Source organism: Drosophila ananassae, chromosome XL, assembly GCF_017639315.1.
Source record: "Drosophila ananassae strain 14024-0371.13 chromosome XL, ASM1763931v2, whole genome shotgun sequence".
Classification (NCBI taxonomy): Eukaryota; Metazoa; Arthropoda; class Insecta; order Diptera; family Drosophilidae; genus Drosophila; species Drosophila ananassae.
Genome location: NC_057931.1, coordinates 5619494 through 5644030, shown reverse-complemented (window position 1 = coordinate 5644030; position 24537 = coordinate 5619494). Strand labels below are relative to the sequence as shown.

The window sequence follows — 24537 nt, the reverse complement described above, 5'->3', positions numbered from 1 at the left end:
TTAATATTAAACCGATAACTTATGGTCCATTTTGAAAGAGAAATTGGCAGCACTGTTGCAAGTGCATTCGAGATGGTCCCCTAAGCTTTCGATGAAAAATGGCGCACTTTAATATTTCGATTTCGATTTCTTTTGTTTCCGCAAAACCTTGCCAGTTTGCTGCGAAAATAAAGTAGGTTAGCCAAAAGAATAAAATTAAATCAAGGAGGCTGTGGAATCGAAATTCGGAGAATGTCTAATACCTATGTGGAGCTCCCTTCGTAGAATCGCTAGTTCAAGTTTTCGTTCTGACGAGGCAGATCGTAAAAAAATTCGTCTAAATTTTAAAGAGAAGGGATAAAAAAAAAACAGAAAAATCTATAAAATCCGACAAAAATACGCGAACGTGTTTTTTTTTTTTGAAAACCGTGCAATCAGATTATTACAAAATTAATAACCGTCTTCCCGTCTACAATCTTCCCCAGAGTCTTTTACCGATTTGACAATGCGGAAGACTCTGTATGACGCCAACCCAGAGGACTGCGACCTGCTCGCCGAAGTGTTCGAGGTGTTCGAAGTGAACAATCTCAATAATCTGGATGAGCTGGACTACTTGGGTGACGATGACTCGACCACATCGGAGGACTCGGACGACAGCCTGGAGGGCATTTTCATCGACCTGCGTGGCGACGATGAGGTCAAGGTTCCGGAGCCAGAGGACGCGGTGTATGGAGCCCCACTCGAAGAAAGAGGGGACCTGATGGCACGCGCACTGGCTCTTCCGGGGCCACCAGCAGTCCCAGTGGCCCATCTCCAGCCAGAGGGTGGCGCTTTCGGAGCAGATCCCAATAAGGTTTATGAGATGATGGAGCCCATGGTAGTAGATGGTAAGGTTCCAATAGCTGTAGTTCCTGACCAATAAGATGATCCAATTTCCAGTACCAGCTAACACCGAAGGTGCAGAGGCGGAGGCTGCAGAGGCTGGGCCAGTTTTGATTCTCGAGGTGGAGGATATGACGTCAAGGGTTACCAGACGGATCCCGGTAACAATCAACCATCTTATGGTAGAGTCCATGGCTATCCCGGAGCTACTCCAAGTGTCAGCTTCTAACGAAGTGGATGATCCGCAGTCGGAGGATGAAGCTGCAGCGGCAGAGCCGGAGGTAGCAGCAGCTCATCATAAGGAAGATCCGAAGGAAGCCGTTCCATTGGCAGAGCCGGGAGTACCAGCTAAGATGACAGAGCCAGAGCAAGCAGCCTCTCCGATGACAGCTCCCGTGGCAGAGATAGATCCAGAACCGAAGGTAGACGAGGCTACTCCGATGGCCACTCCGGTGGCAGAACCAGTGGCAGTTCCAGAGGAGGCTCATGCAGAGAAAACTTCAACCAGTGATGACGGCGAACCAAATGCAACCCAATTTCAACGCAATTCCGACGAGATCGAGGTCGACGATATGGGCGATATGATTCGTGCCCTGGTCCTGACCGTTGCCCACTTTAAGAATCTATAGACTCTATAGCTTTATAGACCTTCTTCCAATAAAATGTATCGGAGAGCATAATCCATCACGCGTCCTAGTATCGGGTATCGTTCATTGTTCCGCTCTCTCTCTCTCTCTTAAGCGGATTAGGTTTCGTGGGCAAAACGTGTCCAAAACAAAAGGACTCCAGGGAGCACACGGACAAGAAGAAAGAAAAAAAAAGACACCCGGGGAGGTACATCCCTCAACCCTCGACCAGGGTCTGTGCGTCATGTGGCAAGTGGATTGTCAGCTTGTAATCCACTCCAACCCCCAACCACCAACCAGGCCAGGCCCGTGAAGTGCACTTGCTACACGGTTATTGCATCATCGCCTTATTGTCCTAAATGTCCTTATTGTCCTAATGCGATTAACATTCATTTTTAATCGCGCCCGGCACTGGGTTCTGCTGCTGAAATCTTTTCATCAAATAGCAGGAAAAATATGGTACTTTTAAGTGCTTGTTGGCAGTTATTTTTAGCGTGAGCTGCCATTCTTGATATAGACTTCAAAGCCTACTATTTTTAAACTATTTAACCGAGAGTTCAAGCTTTAAAGATATGTATTTAGAAGATATTATTAAAGGTTTAATATAGAGATTAAATTATAAAACAATATGATGATGAGGTTCGGGATTTATAAATATTTAAATATATTTTAAATTAAATATTAGTTCAAATAAATGAACTATTCCAAAGGGTAACTATAATGACATACAATATTATTATTAGTTTAATAATATAATACATAATACTATTGCAATAAATAAATAATATTAAGTACTTTAAGAACTAATTGCTCTAATATATTATTGTTTTAATATATTATTCATTATAAGGTATAGAACTCTATAAGTTATGGCCAAAGTCACCCACTAAGGTGTAGGATTTTTTAATATTTCTGATCAGTTACCTCATATACCTCATACACTCCACTTCCTTGGATTAATTTAGACTTGATTGCTCATTACTTGATATATTTTTGTGCTTTTTTGGGGGACAGGCAGGACGATGGGTATTCCGCCTTTGAAGTGGCCCATTGTCAGTGTCGTAGACCAGAAAAGCAAACCGTCTCGAGAGCGACTTGAAACAGACAGAGTTCCGGAAAAGTACAGCCATCCTGGACGTACTGGACCATCCTGGGGGTTGGACACACACTGGAAAAAAATACATTGTAGGGGCAGGGGTGGCAATGACAATGCAAAAAGGGGTTGACAAAAAAAGAGTATAAGAATGGAGGGGAGTGAGTGAAAGTGGAGCGTGCTTGGCCTGTGAAATTGCAAACCAGAACAACACTTTCATCGATAATCACTAGGGTCATTTGGTGGGTCAAGTGTCGACAGAGCACGTGGCAGCCTTTAAATACAAAAGAGTGGCAGTGGCGAGAGGAAGTGACAGTTGCCACATGGGGCAGATTTACAAATTTGTGACACTAAATGGCACAATGTGATGGGGAAATAAAAAAAAGATTTAAATCTATGCGCTAAGGTGGAAACTATTCCCACATAGCCCCAGTTACCCCAAAAATAGAACTGTTCTCACTACTTCTCTCCCCAAAAAAATAATTCCACAGCCCCGCCTGCACGTATGCTATGAATTATTTGAAACGCACAAAAATACAAACATTTCCATTTATAGTTTTGTAGTTTGTAGCCTTTCCATCTGTTTCCCCGTCCTGTCTGTGCCACTGTTTGTTTTTAACTAACGTGCAACAGCCGCTCGCCGCATTCAAATCAGCTTAATTAAATTGTAATTGGATATGTTTTTTTGTTTTGTTTTGTTTCGCGTAGAAACTAACAGAAACAAACAACGTGGTGGTGTCAGTGGGTGGGTGGTGCCGGGTGGTTCGGCGGTTGATCTGATGTGCCGGGAGTGGTTGACGGTTGATAAGCTCATCGGGGGGGATTGTCTTTATAGCTGCGGACATACGTCTCTACTCATTCACCTGAAAATATATCCAACTTCCCCATTCCATTCCAGACAGTGCTGACAGAAATAAGGGTTTTATTTTGGCAGGAGATTACCTTAAAAAGTAAATGGGAAAAACGGAAAATTTAAAACTAGAAAAATAATAAAATTAATTTGAAAATTTCAAAGAAAAATAGCCAAAAAATCATCCCTTTCCACAGGCTTGTTAATGCAACAAAACAAATTTAAAGTGCTTCACGCGGCGGCGGCAGAGGCAGCGGCGGTTGCTTAATCAGCTGCCTTTGGTGGGCGTGTGTGTGCCTCCTTACGCCCCCTGAGCAACCCACCCCCACCCACCACCCCTTTTAGCCACAGCATTGTGTGGCAACTTTGTTAAGTTGTTGACACGCATACGAATATAAGGGCGGGGGTAAATAATAATAACAATATAGTCAGTAATTAAATAACACTGCCACGTGCCACCCGAAGCCGACGAAGCCCAAGGAAGTTCACAGGGATGGCCAACAGCAAAAGGACAAATCAATTAATTTGTCAGGATGCTTTTCAGGCCACAGAAGTTATATAACTTATTGACAGACGCCGGAAGGCAGAAGCCCCACAACTTCTAGATCTTTTTCAACAAACTATCCGGAGGGGTTTCACAGCCTTTGGGGTGGAAGCTTTCAAAGGGTTATTAAGAAAACTATTGTGTCGAGTTATAAGAAGAATATTGTGCCAACAAAAAGTTTTTAAACAAAAATCCGGCTCCACCCCACCACAATATACCACCCCTATAATGATAAGTCACCCCTTCCGATGTCCATATCTTTGCCAATTCTTATCCGATCCTAAAGCGGAATACCTTAAACGATTTCTATATCGATTTCCAGTAAATCTGCATCAAAATCTGGGAGCAAAATATTTTTTCGAAATTTTTCAATTTTTTGTGGGGAGACCCCTGCAAAATCCTGGATTCCCATATTTGGCCCCTTCCGATGCCCATATCTTTGCCAATTCTTATCCGATTCTTGAGCGGAATACTTTAAACGATTTCTATATCGATTTCCAGTAAATCTGCATCAAAATCTGGGAGCAAAATATTTTTTCGAAATTTTTCAATTTTTTGTGGGGATTCCCCTGCAAAATCCTGGATTTCCATATTTGGCCCCTTCCGATGCCCATATCTTTGCCAATTCTTATCCGATCCTAAAGCGGAATACCTTAAACGATTTCTATATCGATTTCCAGTAAATCTGCATCAAAATCTGGGAGCAAAATGTTTTTTCGAAATTTTTCAATTTTTTGTGGGGAGACCCCTGCAAAATCCTGGATTCCCATATTTGGCCCCTTCCGATATCCATATCTTTGCCAATTCTTATCCGATTCTTGAGCGGAATACCTTAAACGATTTCTATATCGATTTCCAGTAAATCTGCATCAAAATCTGGGAGCAAAATATTTTTTCGAAATTTTTCAATTTTTTGTGGGGAGACCCCTGCAAAATCCTGGATTCCCATATTTGGCCCCTTCCAATGTCCATATCTTTGCCAATTCTTATCCGATCCCTGAGCGGAATACCTTAAACGATTTCTATATCGATTTCCAGTAAATCTGCATCAAAATCTGGGAGCAAAATATTTTTTCGAAATTTTTCAATTTTTTGTGGGGAGACCCCTGCAAAATCCTGGATTTCCATATTTGGCCCCTTCCGATGCCCATATCTTTGCCAATTCTTATCCGATTCTTGAGCGGAATACCTTAAACGATTTCTATATCGATTTCCAATAAATCTTTTTCCTAATTTAATCTAGGGAGAACCCAAAAGAATGAAGTCATTGAAGTGACATTGCCGACCTTGAGTCCTTTAAATCTTGATCCTTTTGGACCCAAACATTATTAATCAAATAAATTTAAAGGTTCTTTCCAAGTTGAGTACTTTGTCAGTTGATTTTTAGTTGTTTTAAGCTATGAATGGAGTTTATTTTGGTTAGAAAATTGAGCACGTTCCAAGCGCAACTGTCATGCATATTTGTGGCTTCGTTTCATTTGGCAATTATGTGTGCACTGCAGATACAGATACAGATACGGACACATGTGGAGAATCAGATACAAATGCAGATACAAATATCAAATACTAGATACAGATACAAAAATGAATCACAGTGAACGGAATGGAAATCCCCAGTTGATTCTGCTGCAACATTGACATTCAACTATTTGCAAAATAAATTCGAGTAAATCTTAGCACGAATTAAATTTCATTTGTTTACGACTCAATGGAAAGCCACAAAGCTTTTGCCAATAGGCTTTTCCCGTCAGTTAAAGTTGGCCTTTTCTGCTCTGCCACCACTGGCATATGTACAATAAATTTATAGCCTTGTACTCGTATTTTTGCCACAATTAAGATTTGCGCACATAAACGCTCAACTTGTGTTGGCATTAAGTGCTTTGCTCGAAAACTTTTAATTGAAATAATTTGTTAAGGCCTTTGGGGGGTTCGTAGAAGACAGACAGCCAGCCAGACAGACAGACAGAACTTCACAGAAAATTCCAAAATATTTTCTCAACATTCATATATGTATTTTTTTTTACTGATGGTTGACTTTTAGTAAAAACAATTATGGTTTTGCGGCTTAGAAAATGAATTCAATTACATATTTCCCAGTTGGATGTGCCAAATGCCAAAGGTGAACAAAGCCCAAGGCATTCATGAATAAATATTTTCACTGATTGATTCGCCCAGTATTGCTTTTAGCTTAGTCCACAAAATGGAATCAATTTTATCTTACCAGTTGGGCCGGGGAAAGATCCACCCCTTTATGACCAACTACTTCTTCGTCTGCAAGTACTGCTCGTCGAACGGCCTGGAGCGCTACGACCGGGATCAGGCCACAGTGACCCAGATGTGCCACTGCGCTATAGCCAACCTGCAGCACACGGCTGCCAAGATGGGGCTGCCGCAGCTGATGTTCAACAAGGACACGGATATTATTCCATACATCGAGCAGAACTGGGAGGCCATGACCACTTTGCCACGTCTACAGACCCAGTCGTGGCATGCCAGCGTTTTGGACAGTCTGACCAGGAACCTGACGAAGCTCTTCATATTCGAAGAAAACTCTGTGCTAGGACCTTGCTACGGATTGGTGGACCAGGATCTGAGCGTTATTCAGCCCAAAGACGAGCACATTAGCCGAAGATTCACCACGGGTCGCGCCAAGCTATCCAACAATCGCAATCGCAAGCTACCGCACACGGATCAGCCCACTTTCGGGGGCAAGAAGGGTCGTCCCACTGTCAACAGTTTGCGTCTGATGCCGCTCGGCTTTCCTCGCGAGTTTCCCTATAACAAGGACGGCTTCAAGTATATCTTGGCGGAGCCCGATCCCCATGCTACCGTTCCGGAGGAGTCGGACGACGAGAGCAGCACCACATTGAAACGCAAACCCATTCCGGGTTGGATGTATCGGGTCAAGTTGTCGCCGACCTTGCTCCTGTCGCTGCACGATCGTGCCGCACGCTTGAAGGTAACCGAAGACCGGCTAGCCGTCACCGGGGAGCGTGGCTACGGAATGGTCCGGGCGACGCACTCCGTCAATTCCGGTTGCTGGTATTTCGAAATCAGCATTGTCGAGATGCCGGAGGGCTCTGCCACTCGTCTGGGATGGGGCCGTCGTCACAGCAATCTGCAGACTCCTCTGGGATACGACAAGTTCGGGTACTCGTGGCGATCCCGCAAAGGAACCAAGTTCACCGAGAGCCGCGGCCAGCACTACAGCGATGCCTACGGCGAGGGCGACACCTTGGGCTTTCTCATCAATCTGCCGAAGGAAGATCAACTGGATTATAGGCCGAAAACGTACAAGAACTGTCCGCTGATCAAGTACAAGTCGCATCTGTACTACGAGGACAAGGAGAATATCGAGGAGAAGCTGCAGAAGCTGTACGTGCTGCAGGGCAGCCGCATCGAGTTCTTCAAGAATGGTCAGTCGCAGGGCGTGGCTTTCGAGAATATTTTCGCTGGCAGCTACTTCCCAGCCATCTCCATTCACAAGCACGCCACGGCCAGCATCAACTTTGGGCCAGCTTTCAAGTATCCGGAAGTTCTCAACAAGCACAATGCCCGGGGAATGAACGAGCGGGTCGCGGAGCTGGACTCTGAGCAGTTCCTGGCCGATACTCTCTACCTAGCTGAGCTCAACCAGGGCCGTGATAAGGATCGGGAGGTCCAGGTGGATCAGGATCAGTTACTAAAGATGCAATTTAACTGAATTTTTAAAAGAAAACACTTGGAACTTAGGGACTCTACTTAAACTTGACACACTACTGTTTTAAATTTAAATTCAAATCTTTAACCTTTCATTAATCTTGGCAGAATATTCAGAAATGTTTAATTAACACCATTAACACTTCAATTTCTCCACAAATTGTTATAACATTGGATCTAAAAGACTACAAGGTTTTAGGGAACTAATATTTGGCAGAAGAGGCATATCATCTTCTTTTTACTCTTCTCTGTTATTTGGGTCTCCCGAATAAAAAATAAAAATATATATAAATTATAAAATAAATTGTATTTTATTTAGTCTAGAGTCTAGAGTCTAAAGTCTAAACAATATATCCTTTGTCGTTACTAAACTTATAGCAATATCGCTTAAAGCAAATTCGACGTCGCACTGTGGTTGTGGTGGCTTCTGTGGTGGAGGTCGTGCCATTTCCCGAAACCGTACTGCTGGAACTTGGATCATCACTGACAGTGGAGCTGGGGGTCGTCTCAGTGGAGTTGCTGGTCGTTAGGGTAGAGTTACTGGTCGTCAGTGTGGACTCCGTAGTTGCAGCTGTACTGTTTCCAGATGGTAGAGTAGTTGTCTCCAAGGTAGTGGCGTTGGGCGACAGGGTGGTGCTATTGGCCGCCGTACTGTTATCCGTTTCCATGTCCAAAAAGTTCATGAAGACATTCATGAACTTCAGTATAGAGTCTCGATCCTCGGTGGTGAAAATCTGGGCCCCGAAACCACTTCCAAAGCCAACTAGGGAGACAATCACAATGAGGACAAATCGCTGATGATCCATTTTGGTTCGGTTTGGTGGCGAAAACTGGTACAGTCGTAGGCAGTTTTTCCGCATTTATACAAAGTCTATTTTTTGGTATCTCTATGCGGAAATATCTGGCCCAAAACTTACCAGAAGCTCGAGTCACGTGCTGAGCCCAAAAAAAGTGATATATCTAGGTTTTGGCTTTTAAGTTGAGGGGTTTAGTGTAATATTCTTTAATCTAACTCCTCAGCTGTAAATTTTACTTTTTTTTAAAGAAAAGGAAAAGTAAATTATCCCAAGTCTGGGGTTAAGTGGTTTTGTTCAAAAATGACCCATGATTTTCTTATTATTTTTGGTTTCAAAGAATACAGATATTTTATTATTTCAATATAGAAAATATAATATTAAATTTTATATATTTCAAGAAGTATAGAATAGAAAGTGTTGGGAATCTGTGGATATTAAAATTAAAATGCTTTTTAAACACAATTTTTGAAATTAAACGCACTGCGAAATGATTTTCTGAGTCTTAATTTATTTAACAATAAAATAATTATAAAATGTTTACGCCTAAACAATTATTAAAATTAAGAGGAAACTTGGAATTAAAGTTTTAAAACGACTACTGATGCAACTATTTTCTTAAGTCTTAAACCTAAAACAAAAATGATGAAATATTTTAAGCTTAAAATAAGAAGCATTTTGTAACGATTTCTTAACAGTATTATTTATAAGATTTTTAAGATTTAGACTAAAACTAATAAATTAAAATCAAAACAAGTAGAATAACTTTAGAAACTATAAACTATACACCACCGATTGCAATCATCCGAGTAACGTACTGTTTTAGACCGATTTTGATACTGAAGCTAATCTGCGATCGAGATGCGCCCCCAATTCATGAAGCCATCGATGTTATCTCATCATCGTCGAAGCCGCCACCGGCGAACATGCAAAAAGAATGCATCATCTCGATGCGGCTGACGATGGGGCACGTTTACAGCGTTCCAGTGTTTTTATCTTACATGGCGATAAGCTGGGGGAACCGTATATAAGCTGTGTGGGCTGGCCGGAGATCATCAATCATCGAGTACTCAGTTCGGTGGCAACTAGCTCACAGATTTTGATTGCTTTTTGGATTCCGAGATCTAGACCGAGATGTGGCGCCTGCACCTGTTCCTTGTGGTCAGCACTTGCTTCTACATACCACACGATGCCAAGCCAACGAAGCGCTCCACCATCCTGGACAAGGGAGCGCCATTCGCCTCCTCAACGCCCGCTTCACTGACCACCCTCGTCCTGGATGTGATGGCCGCCAGCTCCTCCACTGCTGCGACGACGACCATGCTTTTCTCGACCACAACGGAGACGGCGCCGAGGACACAAAGGGTGACGAATATTGGACGTCTGGCGGCCAAGGATCTGGCCGATTTACTCCTGGCTAGCATGCAGGCCCGTGGCACCAAGCTGACTCCCGCACAGGAGGCCACCATGAAGACCCTGCGCACCCCCGACGCCAAGGACTCGAAGGCCAATACGGTGCTCCTTAACCTGGGCATGGATGTGATTATTGAAATCCTGATTGGAACCCGCCAGGAGGCTACATGTGGCCGCGTCATCCGGGATATCGAAAAGTCGCAGGATAGGAACAGTCTGACTCTGACCCTGAGGTCCTTCCTGGCCCTGTGCACGTTCAATGGCATCGAGTGCTCCGCCGATGAGGTCGTCCAGGTGATCAAGGGCAGTCAGACCCGCCAGCGCCAGCAGGCCAAGGCTATGGAGGAGCAGGCCGAGGGCTCCGGCATCAGAACCGCCCGTCGTGTGGGCGAGGTCAAGGATGACCGCGAATCGGTGCTCAGTTTCCTCCGGGAACGCAACCTGGCCGAACATAGTGCCATTCTGAATACCCTGCTGCAGGTGTGCGGAGCTTCTGGCGGAGAATCCCATAAAATCATCAGGAATCTGAGGGAAAGTAAGTAGCGAGTGTTGATGAAATAAGAGTAGCGAGTAAGGATGAAAGTTTAGAAAAGCTAGCAAAGTAACGAGTGGCGCCAAAACGTGATTCATTCACAATGATTCAAAATTCTAATGATATTTTCTTTTTCATGATTTCCAGTGAGTCCCGACAGTCTCAGCCTGGTCCAGGTCAACGCCTTCAGTTTGCTATCCGTATCCCTGCTGGACAGTCTGACCACCATCGCCGAGGGCAAGCCCAGTGGCCTGTGCGCCGCCACCACCGACAGCTGGATCGTTCGCCTCCTCTCCATGGGTGTGGCCAAGTCGGTGCTCCTGGGACTGATGACTGCCCTGGATCGCACCATTACTGCTCCCAATACCATGGATCAGATCGCCAATGCCGCCGCCCTCAACAGTGCCGACATTACGGACTCCAAACCCTTGATAAACTCGAAGACATTCACGGCCGCCAAACGTCCCAGCCGATCTGGAAATACTATCGATGGTAAGAGTACTACTTTTTCTGGGTCTTGAGGTATTTATTAATAAATGTTTTTAAATTTTATTTTTCTAGCTGGAACTCAGAGCTTGCTGGATGGTGTTGCCCAACAGAACAACTTCTTGGCGGGCGTGGATCTTCCTGCCGCAGTCCTACTCCAAGCCGCCACCAATGCTGCCAAGTCTGGCAATGTTATCAACGGTTCGTATAGCTTTTAAATAAAAGTCAACTGTATTTCTAACTATTAGTAACTTAAACAGTGGCCGACAGTAATGTGCTCAAGGGCACAGCCAACCAGCAGAATGATGTGGCTGATCTTCTCGTGGCTCCGGCAGTAAACCCGATTCTCCTGAGCCAGATTCCAGGTGGCTTGGAGGGCAACATTGTCAAGAGTAAGTTTAAAAAGACTTTATACTTCTAAAGGTTACCATATTTATAAATATCCCTAATTTATTCCTCAGCGGGCAGTGGCACGAAGATCATTGGCAACAATAATGTGAGGAATGCCCTGGTGACTGGACAAGTTGCGGCGGCGGTTCAGGCCGTTGCGGCATCTACGGCTGATGGAACAGCTAGCTCACCATCCAGCTCCACGGGTTCTTCCGGCTCCAGCTCTAGCTCTAGCTCCTCTGGAACGCCCAGCTCGTCTACAGGATCTTCGGGCACTTCCAGCTCCTCTGGAACACCCAGTTCTTCAACAACTCTTGTACAAAATGGTAGTTAAGAATATTAGTCTTTAAATGTATGACATTTGCTTATATCAATTTGAATTTTTAATTTCTTTTAGCTGGCAACGTAATCAACGAAGGCACTGGCAACAATATCAAGGATCTGATACCTCTGAGCCTTCCAGCTGGTCTCAACCTTCCGCTCCTTAGCGAGGTTCTCCCAGGAACTCCCGCTGGCAACTCTCTAACCCGTAAGTGTATCATGATTTCTTATATACTAATCCTTATTTGATCCTGTTTGCTTTGGCAGAGGGACCCACCGCCGTTGTCAAGGGAAATAATAATACCGTGGAGCGCGTTATTGCCGCCGATGTGCCAGTCCAGCTCTTCCTGCTCGTGATCAGCGAGGTTCTCGGAGTTCCAGTACAAAATATCATTAAGAGTAAGTGGTCTGAACTGTTGAGAGTCTATCCTTTATTAATTATACTTCTTTGTACTTTGCAGAGGACTCTGATGTGGTCATAGATGGCAACAACAACCACGTCTTCACCCTGGTGAAGGCCCAGGTCATCGTCCAGGGTCTGGTGGCGGTTTTGAACAGTTTCAGCAACGGCACCACCGGAAACGGCCTGCTCTCCACCCTGAACGGCCTGGTCCTGACCAATCTGGGCAACCTGCTCGGTTCGATTTTGGGTGGAAACACAAGCAGCACCTCCAAGAGCGGAACTGGCGGACTAATCAGCGGCCTCCTGGGCGGACTATTGAACAGTAACGGACTGGTCGGCGGCGTAGGTGGTCTGCTGGGCGTGGTGCTGGGCATTGTAAGGCCTCTGCTGTCCGGTGTCCTCAAGGGAGTCGGTGGCCTGCTTGGCGGTCTCCTTGGCAGTGGCAGTCCTGTGGGAGGACTGCTTGGCGGCGTTCTCGGCGGCTCCAGTGCCTCGAGCACTGGACTTCTTGGCGGCATCCTGGGCAGTGCCGGCGGAACTGGGGGCATTCTTGGAGGATTGCTTGACAACGTTGGAACAACAGCTGGTTCTTCCAGTTCTGGTAGCTCCTCCTCTGGCACTACCACTTCGAATGGCACCTTTGCCGGAAACTCCCTTTCCCAGGACCCTCATGTCTTCATTCAGGGTAATGACAATGTCTTCGCCACTCTGGTAGATCTCAACGGCAATGTCCTGGCCCAAATCCCCATTCTCTCCGACCTGATCGGTATCCTGGGACTCGGCAACATTGTTCGCTGTAAGTTTTCTTTATTTATTTATGAGTACTTGAGCTATATCCTTCATATTTTCTATCTGCAGCTGGTCCTAAGATGATTATCGTGGGAAATAACAACAAGGTCACCCGTTTGATAAATCTGGACATAACTGCACTGCTCTTCCTCGACGTCCTCAACATCCTCCAGGGCAGCGGTGGCGTTTGCAACATCATTGATGGTGAGTTTTATTTTTAATGGAATTATGAGCCTTTTAAACTCAAAGTTTCTCCCGTTTTGCAGAGGGTCCTGGCACCAAAATTGTGGGCGACAACAACGAGGTTTTCCAACTGATCGACCTGGACCTGAGTATTTTGCTCAGTGTAGATGTTTTGAGCCAGCTGATTAGCACTTTGGCCAATGATTGCGGCAGCACCACTACAACCACAACAACAACTACTGCGACACCACCCACTCCTTCGCCACCCACGCCATCGCCACCCACTCCTTCGCCACCCACTGCTGAGCCGCCAACTGAGCCGCCTTATGGGCCACCAACTAATGAGCCACCCACCAATGAGCCACCCACCAATCCTCCACCCACACAGCAGCCTCCTACAAATCAGCCACCCACCAATCAGCCACCCACCAACCAGCCTCCCACTAACCAGCCACCCACCAATCAACCACCCACCAGTCGGCCTCCCTCCCCCAGTCCCAACAACTGCTACCGCAGATACTGCCGGAAGTGGAGGACCCGCCCCAGCTACCTCTGCTACAAGCACTGCGGCGGCGACTACACCTACAGGCCCAACTAAGACTGCAGTCCGCCGGAGAGAAGGAGAATCGCGCCGCTGGAAGGACCGCCAGAAGCACTACAGCTATTCGACCTTGTTATGCATGGCCTTGCCACCCACTTTGCCATTGGCCGTTTATTTATTTTGTTTACTTTCTAAGCCAAAAGTTGTTTAATTTATTTGAATAAAAAATTAATTGAATTATTATCTAAAAATAAGAGAGTTTTAAACAAAATTTAAAGATAAAGTCATCTTAGTTACAGTCATTTGGCAAAAATGGTAACATTTCGCCCACTTTTGAGTAAAGATATTTGGAAAAACTCAAGAAAATCCTGAAAAATGAGCCAACATATTATAAGTCTGATTTTGATTGAAAATGAATATATATAATTATAAAGAATTATGATATTAATCGAATAACTATCATAGAATCAAGAAGGTATAAACTTTCTGAAACTGATAAATAATAACAAAATAATAAGTTATAGACCCTTTCTTTTAACAAAAACCCTTTGAGCTTGAAGCCTCTAAAATTTAAAATGTTTGAGGCAGATTTAAAAATATTGTATATTTAAAATGATTATATATTTAGGCCTAAGTCTAATAATAAAAAGAAATATTCAAAGCCTGTCATAAACATCAAATGCAATTATATTCCGAGAAGAGCTCTCACACCAGTTTAAAAAAAAGGGGCGGAGGAGGCGGTGGAAGCGAAAAAGTTTAAACGAAAAACAAAAAGTTTGGCTTTATAAATAAAAGATAACGTTATTAAACAAACCGCCCTCAAAATACCTGAGTTAGACAAATGGTCGTCAGAATTCAGAGCATCAAAGTGCCCGGAATTTGGGCAACTCGGAAATCGGGAAATTTTCCGGTGGTCTGATGGGTGGGGGTTGGGAATCTGTTGGGGGGGTCTTGGAACGTGCCTCATGCGGCATGAAATCATAATGAAAGCAATAAAAGCATCAGCGGCAAAGACAAGAGACCAACAAACCAGAAACAGAGACCGAACCAGAAACAGAAACAAAAACAGAAGCCGGCAAAAGGTGCCAGTGTCGTCTCACCTCATAATTGATGACCTAAGTAATTTGTTATGGTGCTTGGGTGCTTTGGTGCTTTGGTGGGAAAACGTGTAACAAACACCAGCAATTCGGCGACAACACGCCCCTAAAAATATTGAAGCAATTATACAATTTTTGGTGCAGACCGCCTACAGCCATGACAAATGCCCAAAAAAGTTTCCACAAAAATTTCTACGTAAATACTGTGCAACACCTCGGGGACTCGGGGCAACTCAATGATTGTGTTTAGTACCTGACGGGGAGAGGAGAGTGTCCTGGAATGGTTGTCCTGGGACACTCAATGTCAACAGCCTCATCCAGGTAATCCCGGGGTAATCAAAACTGTAGAAACTTTTCCGCTCATAAACAGCATTAACTGGGTCATAAATTCATCTTGATTATTCCAAAACATAATTTAAAATCATTATTTTACTTAAATATGAGTTTCTGCTGAAGGGGTTATACAGTATATACTTTAAAATTCAAACTTTTATAACTAAAAGTGGACTCTAACGTATTAAAGGTTCTTAAATAAATTCTAAACTATTCTAATGCAAGTATTTTATTTTATAAATTTAAATATAATAGTATAGTAACATATTCAGACTAAATTATAGACTGAGTCTAAGAAAACACAATTGAGTTCTAAGTATATTTTTTTAAATAATTATTTAGACTTTTATTAACCATGCAATTAGTATTATTTTAATTCTGTTATTTTAGCAAAGGAATCTTTATTTTTTCTGCTAAACAAAACCCAAAACCGAAAGTTAACCTTAACTTGTTGCGGTCGGCAAAAGAAAAGCGAAATGGTCTTGCCCATTTTCCTTCGATTTTTGCGAGACAATCGATATCCGGCAGGGGCATTGGGAATGCAGCAGACTTTTAGGCGCAGACATGTTTTATGTACTTGTCAGTCAGTTGTGCGAAATAGACACAGACAGTCACAGTCGGCAAGAAAATGGCGGCAGGGGGAAGAGGAAATGGCATCAACAGACATACACTGAGTGCTGAAAGTCTGCGTACAAGTTGTAACAAGTTCCGTGCCGCATTTGCGCCCATTCTCGTTTTACTTTCGCTCTGGATTACTCTGGCAACCCCCTCATCCTATGCCATCCTATCCGCCCGCATAGACGCCGCCGCCACTGTCTTTTATTATTGTACATAATTTGCACGTGCTGCGAATATCTAAAATTTACGACCGGCATAGACACGCCGAGCAGAAACGGAGAGCGAAAGTGCACAGGTTGTCCGTTCAAGGGAGGGTGTATGCGGACAAAGGGGATGCCCCCGGGCCGATGCTCTGTCATGTACATTATTTTGCTTTCAAGCGTTGAAATAAAAGAAAAAGTCGCCAAGCTTTAAATTAGTAGCAGGACATGCACTCAAAAAATAATTTTGATTTTAATTTAGATGTATGAAAAAAAGGATAATTGAAAAATAAAACCATAAACTATGGGAGAACTTTTAATTTTTCTAAAAACAAGTATTGACTTAAAATTATAGAACTTGAAGTCTTTTGGAATGCCCGCAAATTTCTATATATATATGTATAATATTTTTTAAGGGATATGCCCCCGGGGTGAATGGGATCTTCTTCAAGCTGCCCCCCGGGGCAGTCAGTCTCTGTCTCTCTCTACAGCTCTGACGGCATCTCTTTCTGGCGCCGTTTAGCGCCTTCTTTGTCTGGTCGACTGGCTTGCTTACTTTTTACACGTTTTATGTCGAAAATAAATGTGAACTAATGCATTTTTATTAATATATACAGGCGTGCTGGGAATTTCTATCTCGGCAATGATGTCGGCCAGGCGGAGGACCAAAAACAGGACCACAAACCAGGACGAAACACCACCCACCGGGCGTGGGTGTGACGATGATTAAGCGTAAAAACCGCAAATGTTTTTTAAATGCAGTGCAAATGCTAGCATGGGTCATGCTCTGTGCTTTACTTTTTCTTCTACATGTTTACATATATATTTTATTTTATTTTTTTATTATATTTAGATAGTGGGGGATGAGAGAGAGGAAGGGGGGCTGAGCTGAGCTTTCTTTTTTTTATTTGAGACGGCTAAGTGAGTAGTTTGTTGAATCGTGTTGAAATATTTAGCACAGCGCGTACGTGCCGACATTGTTGCGTTTCTGCTCCGATTGGATTTACACCAAAACAGACAAAATAACCAACAAAAAATATCCAAAGAAAATAAGGAAAGCGGGAAAACTGGTAGCCAGAACCCTAAACTGTGTCAACACGCAGTTTCCGACGACTTTCCCCGAATGGAATGTGGTGGATATTTTGTGTGAAATGGCGATTTCAAAAGCAGAACCCTCATAAAAAATTCTCCACCACGAATCGGAATACAAAAGTCTGGAGCAGGGTTTTTTTTTGAAATCTTTAAGATATTTCATAAATTTTATCTAGAAAATATTATTAGCTTATACATTTTTTAGGAATTATTAATCAAAATATTCGAGTAGAATAATTCAACAGTTGTCCAACTAGGCGTATACTTGATATTTAAAAGATCTCTTTGAACACTATGGCCGTAAGGTATTTATTTTTAAAAAAAAGTTTTATAAATTTAACAATTCTTAATCATAAAATATTTAAAAAGAATTTCTAGAAAAAAATTACCCGATAATTTTTTTTATTGATTATTTCTATCCAAAAATCCATAACCAGGACATTAAACTTGAAAAACTATATCTTATTGTGGAAAATAAATTGAATTATATACATTGATGTGTGTGATGTGTTATATTTTGTTTGCATTTAAGAGGGTGGGGGCGTATCAACGACCCTGGCGAGTGTTATCCACTTCTATTCAATACACCCACTCCTGGCAAATGAAATGAAAAAGCCAACAAAGTGGAACTTGGGCCGAAATGCAAAGACGGCACTTTGCATACTAAGAAGTAATGCCAGGGGTGGCACTGGAAGGGGCTGGTCGATGGTGGTCGGAATAAATAGGAAAAGCAAATAGCGCGCCGCTCTATTGACATTTTAGGGTTTCATTGTAAAGCAATTTAAATTATTGTGTGTATTTCTATTTCACTCAGCTTCTTTATTTCCTTTCTTTTTTACACTTTCTTGGCTCTCTCTTTTACACTTTACAGGCCCTCTCTTTCTATGGATGTATACAGAGAGAGAAATACTATAAAGATATTAACTTTTAACTATCAGGCCTACTTTTTAAGCTCTAGAGGTCTTTACTTTATTTTTATTCATATTCCACATAATTTTTTTTTTTAAATTATAATATTTAAGATAGTTTCCTTAGATATCCCTAAGCTTTAGAATAAAATCCCCCAGACTTTCATATTTTTTTTTTATTAATATTTATGAATATCCATACTCGGTACTCATTTCCCTCCGTTTATATGTATTTTTGTTCATGTAAGGAGGGTGAGAGGGATAAGAAACATTTTCAACTTAAGCATTCAGGACATCGTGTCCGCGACTCGTGTCCTTTTTTCTCTTCTATTCCGCTCCGGCTCCGGCTCTGGCTTTGGCTCCTTTTCGGCTGGATTTTATTTTGTGCAAATTTTTCAAATGTTATCCTTAATTTAGTTTATAAGTATATGCCAGGCACGTTCCAGGCAAATGACATTTTATTTGTGGATTTTTATAGACTTTCCTTATGCGAACGCGCGACTACCCCCCCTTATCCTTTGTGCGTGTACATGTGTGTGTTAGTGTGGGCGTTTTGGAAAGGGGGAAAAAATGGTTTCGAAACCAAAAAATAGGTCGTAATTTGTGTTTTTGTTGTGAATTTCAATTTTTTTCTCTTTTTTCATTTTGTATGGATCACATGTGTCTTTGATGAGTCATCCGCAGGATGTGCCCAAAGGACGAGAAACGTTAGTGGGTTAGGGGGGCACACTCAATAGAGCATTTTCTTTCACAAATAATTACCGAATTTCTTCAAATATTTCCCCAAAAAAGGATATAAAAACTGCCATATAAACTGCCCGAAAAGCAGAAATTTGTTCCGGCTTTTGTCGAGAACAGAGGCGTAGTTGGGGTAGTTGATTTTTGAAGCCAGGGGCGGGGGTTCAACTGCCTGCCTTCCACCTGCCGTGTTCCACATAAACCCAAAACACACTCATGCGGGCTGGAACATAAATTTCGCACAATAAAGCAAAAATTAAAAAGCGTAAACAGAAATTGCGCACTTTCCTTCTCCATTTAACACCCTTTTTTGGGAGGGACCTTATTTCAGAGGCGTAGAATATAAAAGGGGGTAGCCCAAAGGAGCTGCCAAATTCTAGAAATATTTCTGTAATATTAAAATAAAATATTTCCAAGAGAAGCTGTTCTTGGCATTTTCTAGACAATGTTTATTTTCTGAAATTTAATTATTTTTGTATTTATTTCTATATTTATTTCAAAGGGAAAATAAATATTTAATATTAAGAAAACTAATTTATGCCTTAGAGCGGAATAGAACAGAATCCAATCGACAATAACTGGAAACTTTTTGAATATTAAAGTGCCGCTTCTGGCAAAGTAAAAGTCAAAAAATGGCAAAAGTCTAGAAAATCAAGGTAGGGGTGGATGTTTCCGAAGGGAAAAAGTGGGAGATTTTCGATACAAAGGATACGAAGGATATACAATATAAAAAAAAAAGGAAAATGGAAAAGTCTAGGAATGAGGAAAAGCGGGAAAAGTGGGAAGTGGAAAGTGGAAAGTGGGGGAGCGATAGAGCAACACACCTTTATTATTATTTTTACACTTAACTTCCGGTTTACGCCTATTATGCCACCCGCCCCCACACACACACACACACACACACACAAATACACCCCAGACAGGCCCCATTCAGCATCCTCCCCCCCATACCCGCCCTCGGCAATCTTGTGCCCCGGCATCAAATTACAAAATACAACCTTGTCCGTCTCGCTCCCCACCTCGCCATCTCCGTCCGTCTGTCTGTCTGTCTGTGGCTCCAGTTCCTGCTCCCAGCACCTTTCTCATCCTGGATCCCCGTATCCCGTATCCTGCATCCTGGATGAAGTTATTGTCTCTGACATTGTGTTGTTACTTATTTTTGTACCCATTACTTGAAGAAAACAACGGGGTATGATGTTTATATTACACATTTTATTATCAGATTTTAAAAAAACTTAAGTTATAATATTATTATATAAATAAAAAAGATCCTAAATTTAAATAAACAAACTTATTATTATTATAAAGATAAGTAAAGGTATAAAGATATAGCACTATGGTATCCTTTATAAGTATGATATCCTTATAGCTTATTAATTCGTAAAAGTATCTTAAGTACCAGGTATCTTATAGTCTTCTAACTTACGTATCCTTTCCGTTCAACACCCCCTCTGTTTTTTACACCTTCCACCTTTGTGTCCTTTGTGCCACGCATTTTCACGTGTTCGTTCCGCATAGTTCCGTTTGATACGCTACCAAAGGTGTCACAGTATCCACCATGTGGGTGTCCCTGTGGAATCCGACTTGGCAGGGCGGATGATGTCCCTCGGTGGCACAATGTAAGCGGAAGCCACCGATTACGAGAAAAGGGAGTGGAGTGAGAGACGCCCACGAATCGGAAGTATTTCGAAAGTCAAGAAAGCAAATTTCAACTTTACTTGGAAAACAATTTATTAGAAAGAAAGTAAAGGGTCTTAACTTTAAAGTTAATATGTTTATTACCGATATTTTGATACTTATTTTGTTTAATAAATTATAAGATTATTAGATTGCAACCCTTTTCCTTTCAAAACTGTTATTGTTTTCGACAGTTTTCAATCCTTGAGGTATCGAGTTCCGTTGTAAACCAGATATGGCCCTGATTTCCCAATAATATCCAATACAAAGTCAAGGCCTTTCACGGCGTTTAACTAAGCATCAACTGGTTTTCCGGCACTTTCTTTTTTTTTCCGGCAATCTCCGGATTTTGAAACCAGACGCGAGGGGTGGAACGTGGCGGCGGACAGGTTGAGCTGCAGTTGGACTCGGAATGGGAGTGGGACTGGAAGTGGAAGTGGAAGTGGTTGTTTCTGGGCGAGAGGTATGTATGTGAAAGAGAGTCGGCTGTCAGCTTTGATTGATGCGCTGGAAACTTCGCGTGAAATTGCACACCGAAAACACCAAAAACCAGAAACGGCAACTGAAGCGGTGGCGGCGGCTAAAATACAAAAAAAAAAAAAATAAAATAAAAAATAAAACAGAAACGAGGAAACCAGTGCGGCAAAAAACAAAACGGAAGGAAGTACTCACTGCACGCAACATGCACTGAGAGAAGTGCATTCGTTATGAATGAAATAAATAGTTGGTCTAAAAAATGAAAGGGAGAGTTTTCTTCGTCACTGAAACTAATTGAGAAAAGTGTGAGGTTTTAAAGAACATTCGTCATTAAGTAATAACATTAAATATATATATATAAAAAAATACTATAAATATAAATAAATTATAAATATATATAAATGAATAAATAGTGACTTTTATAAATGATAAATGACTTTTTTATATTTTATTCTAATATTCAATATTCATTCTACTACTTTCAGTACATTTATTACTACTATTTATGCTACTTATTATACTATACTACATATTATACTGTACTATTATTATTATTACTATTTTAGATATTTTAGATTTAAAAATAGTTAAAATTACTTAATAAACATTAATTAATGATTTAAAATTCTAAACTTTTATATAGAATATAAATAAATCCCTTTTTTAACATAACTACTAGGTACCTAGTAGAGTATCGAGAAACGTCTTAAAATAGTTGTCCTTTTGAAAGTCCTTAAAATATGTTCAAGTGTATTAGTTACCCACACATCTTACTCACATGTGTGTGACTCTGTGTGTGTTTGTTTCTGCTTAGTGGTGTGCATGCTAGGCACTTTATTTGTGTAGGGCGGCATGCTTGGCTGCTCACCTGGTTTCCGGGAGGGGGAGGACTCCGCGTGGGTGGTGGGTGGTGGGAGGCGGTGACGCGCTTTAAAATGGGAAATTAAAATTCCAATAATAGCATCGCTCCTAACGGCACCCAGGTGCTTAGCCTAGCTGTCCCACTTCCACGCTCCCCCTACTCCCACTCTGAAAAATATATATCCTTTTCTGGAAAGAGCCTCTAAGTCTACTGGTTTTGCCTTTCTGTGCCGTGTATGCGATAAAAATAAATTAAGCCACAAATTGCAATTTAATTTAAGGTTTTTCTTAGCCTCAAAAAGCCCGCCCGCAAATAGAGAAAGAGAGAGAGACAGATGGAGGCGGCTAGAAAGAGATGGCTGTGGAGAATTTGAGACACTTTTTCGTGGCACATTAAAATAACTTGCCACATATTTCGGTGTCGCCACGTTCACGGCGGTGTTTGGTGGGCGGCTTTTGGGTGGGCTGTGGGGCTGGTAAATTTATGGCATTGCAATTGCAAATATAATTAAAATTTTCAACTCTCTATCCCGGTCTGACTCTTCTTACTGTCGCCCTCGCATTGGGTCGTGTTTGCTTTTTGGGACCAAATTATTTTTAACGCCTGTCATCTTTCGGTTTTTGGCTAATTGAAGCTTAGTGGCGACTTAGCCGTTTAATTGGAATCGGCCCAAAGCGGATGTTCCACAATATTGGTAACACAAATAAAATTACAAGGCCAAGAGCCAGTTGGTTGGGAGAATTTTAAATTAAATTTTTTAATTGAATGTATCTTAAGAACAGGACTTAATTATTAAAGAGTATTCCAAGCTTAGTTCACTTTCTTTTCAAAAGTACTAATGTAATTCGTCACCTACTTGGACTGCCATTCATATAGATACCCGGTACTTAACCAGAAATATTATGTTTATTTTGGAACATATTTGAGTGCTATTAAAATAAAAATAAAAACAGAAAATCTCGAGCAATTAATTAATTTTTATAAATTATAAATACCTGGTACTTGAGACGAAAGCTTACGTGACTAAAGATCGCATCCGCCTGAGGGGGGCGGGACATGAATAGTTAATGCATCATTTACGACAGCGTTCTTATTTTCGGTTTTATGGCCACGTGTTGCTGCATGTTGCATCAGTTTTATAGACCAGCCAAGGTAGTAGACCCCCCCTAAAAAAGAATAAAGTCTCCCACCCCCCTAAAAAAGCCACCCTCGAAGCTTTTATAGTTGATTAAGGCATATCAAATGTCAAATGTCACTAAAGTCGACGGCAATGTCTGTTGTAAAAACTAAACTAAACCCATTGCGGATTGCTGGATTTCCAGGGGGGTGCTTTATGGTGCGGTTCAGGGGTTTCCTGGAAAAGGACAGGTACTTTCCCGCCCCCCACCTTCCAATCCCAACTTTGGCAATAAAAGAAAAACAAACGCAGAAAAAATAAAAGAAATACGTAGTATGCAAGCATGCAGCTTATGTGGCGGATATAGCTTTGTTAGAGTAGTAGACCCCCCCACCCAACTCTACCCACTTTGGAGCTGGTATCCCTTACCAGGACCTTCCACTTTCGCCGCTTGTCTGTCGGTCTGTCTGTCTGTCTGTCTGGCAACTCAATTGCTCCTTGGCCCCTCAAACAGGAAACGGAAATTGAAGCATAAAATTGCCAAGTTTTGCTGCGAAAACCCAGGCCATCGCAGCATTTTGCGAAAAAACCACCCAAAAAAGCAACACCACCCAGAGATCCATCCCAGCTAGCACCACTCTATGCCATGATGGCGGAAACGCGAAAATGTTGTCGATTATCTTTTGAAATGGATCCAGAAACTGCTGGAATTCTCAACAAATAATTCATGAAAACAGTATGTTTTAGTGCAAAGTGTTTTCTGGATTAAATTTTTAACTTATTTTCTTAGTGTATGTTTATTTTTGTTACTTTATAAGTTAAGTGAATTAGATTTGGGGTTTTCAGGTTTTATTTTTAAGGCTAAAATAGAAATAATTTCTCCACAAACCACATTCTATCATAACTCTTTTAAGAAAGTGAAAACTGGAGCCACCCTTATAGAATTAAATGATTTGAGAATTATTACTTCTACTATATCTTTAATTTGTATATTTAATTTACTTTAAAACTCCCCTAAAAAGAGATAGCCCCAATTGTACTTCTTTGAAAAACAAAATCACTGTCAGGTAAATTATCCATTTGATTTGTGGCACTACTCACCTGAGGGCCTTTAAATGGATGCCATGTGTGTGGGGGGGATTCCGAAAGCCCCAGGACTTGCAGAACTGACAGGACTGGCAGGACTCGCAGGATATATGTACTTACGTATTCCCTAACCCCGAACATTTCGGTGGTGACTTCTACAAACGATAATTAATGAAATCTGACATCGGTGCTCCCCCTTGGGGGGATTTCAGGAGGGAGAGGACTTTGCTAACTAGAATCCTGTAAGGGTATGGAATGGGGTCCTCCGGCCTGGTCAAGTGTATCGATGAGTGAGACTGCCACGTTGAATGGCCTTAATGAGAAATCGTTTTAATTGAGTTTGCATGTTTATGGCTGCCTTTTCACTTTTACCATTCCCTTTACCAATCACTTTAAAAGCCGGCATCCTTTTCACTGGAGTGGGGCCAGGACCAATTGGGAGCTCCCGACGAGGACGAGGACGAGGACGAGGTCAGCCACATATTGTCATGTACAATGGCATCGTTTGTGGGCTGGGTATCCAGAAATAACAACACCAAACACCCGAGGATGTAACCGCAGGCTGCTCCTGATGAGGGTCAATTGTCCATTAGTGTGAGTGTATCTTTGGGTGTGTGTGTGTTTGTGTGTTGATGTCCTTGCTGTGGGGGTGGCATTGGCATTTTGGATCATCTTGGGCAGCAGCAGCAGCAGGAGAAGCAACATCACCATGTGTGGCAAGCACAACTTTTGACATGCCACCACCAAGGATTCACTTTTGGGGGTGACTGTAGTGCCGCTTCTGCTGCTGTTGCTGCTTCTGCTGCT

At 42.2% G+C, this 24537-nt stretch overlaps 4 protein-coding genes across 4 annotated transcripts; 3 read left to right on the top strand and 1 right to left on the bottom strand.

Annotated features, from left to right (window-relative positions):
- Nucleotides 1-245: 245 nt before the first annotated feature.
- LOC6503475 lies at nucleotides 246-1541 on the top strand. The gene is made up of 2 exons (XM_001964276.4): nucleotides 246-866; nucleotides 919-1541. The coding sequence occupies exons 1-2, from the start codon at nucleotides 485-487 to the stop codon at nucleotides 1488-1490; spliced, it is 954 nt and encodes a 317-aa protein (XP_001964312.1). The 5' UTR covers nucleotides 246-484; the 3' UTR covers nucleotides 1491-1541.
- Nucleotides 1542-6174: 4633 nt separating this feature from the next.
- LOC6503476 (set1/Ash2 histone methyltransferase complex subunit ASH2) lies at nucleotides 6175-7840 on the top strand. The gene has a single exon (XM_032452906.1). It carries the CDS (start codon nucleotides 6175-6177, stop codon nucleotides 7675-7677), a length of 1503 nt encoding a protein of 500 aa, XP_032308797.1. The 3' UTR covers nucleotides 7678-7840.
- Nucleotides 7841-7970: 130 nt separating this feature from the next.
- On the bottom strand, nucleotides 7971-8524 carry LOC6504171 (cell wall protein DAN4). The gene has a single exon (XM_001964274.4). The coding sequence runs from the start codon at nucleotides 8477-8479 to the stop codon at nucleotides 8015-8017; it is 465 nt and encodes a 154-aa protein (XP_001964310.1). The 5' UTR covers nucleotides 8480-8524; the 3' UTR covers nucleotides 7971-8014.
- A 1003-nt stretch (nucleotides 8525-9527) lies between these two features.
- Nucleotides 9528-13738, top strand: LOC6503477 (serine-rich adhesin for platelets). The gene is made up of 10 exons (XM_001964273.4): nucleotides 9528-10415; nucleotides 10560-10904; nucleotides 10974-11099; nucleotides 11159-11290; nucleotides 11360-11614; nucleotides 11686-11817; nucleotides 11877-12008; nucleotides 12071-12808; nucleotides 12871-13005; nucleotides 13068-13738. Exons 1-10 carry the CDS (start codon nucleotides 9602-9604, stop codon nucleotides 13580-13582), a joined length of 3324 nt encoding a protein of 1107 aa, XP_001964309.1. The 5' UTR covers nucleotides 9528-9601; the 3' UTR covers nucleotides 13583-13738.
- The last annotated feature ends 10799 nt before the right edge of the window (nucleotides 13739-24537 follow it).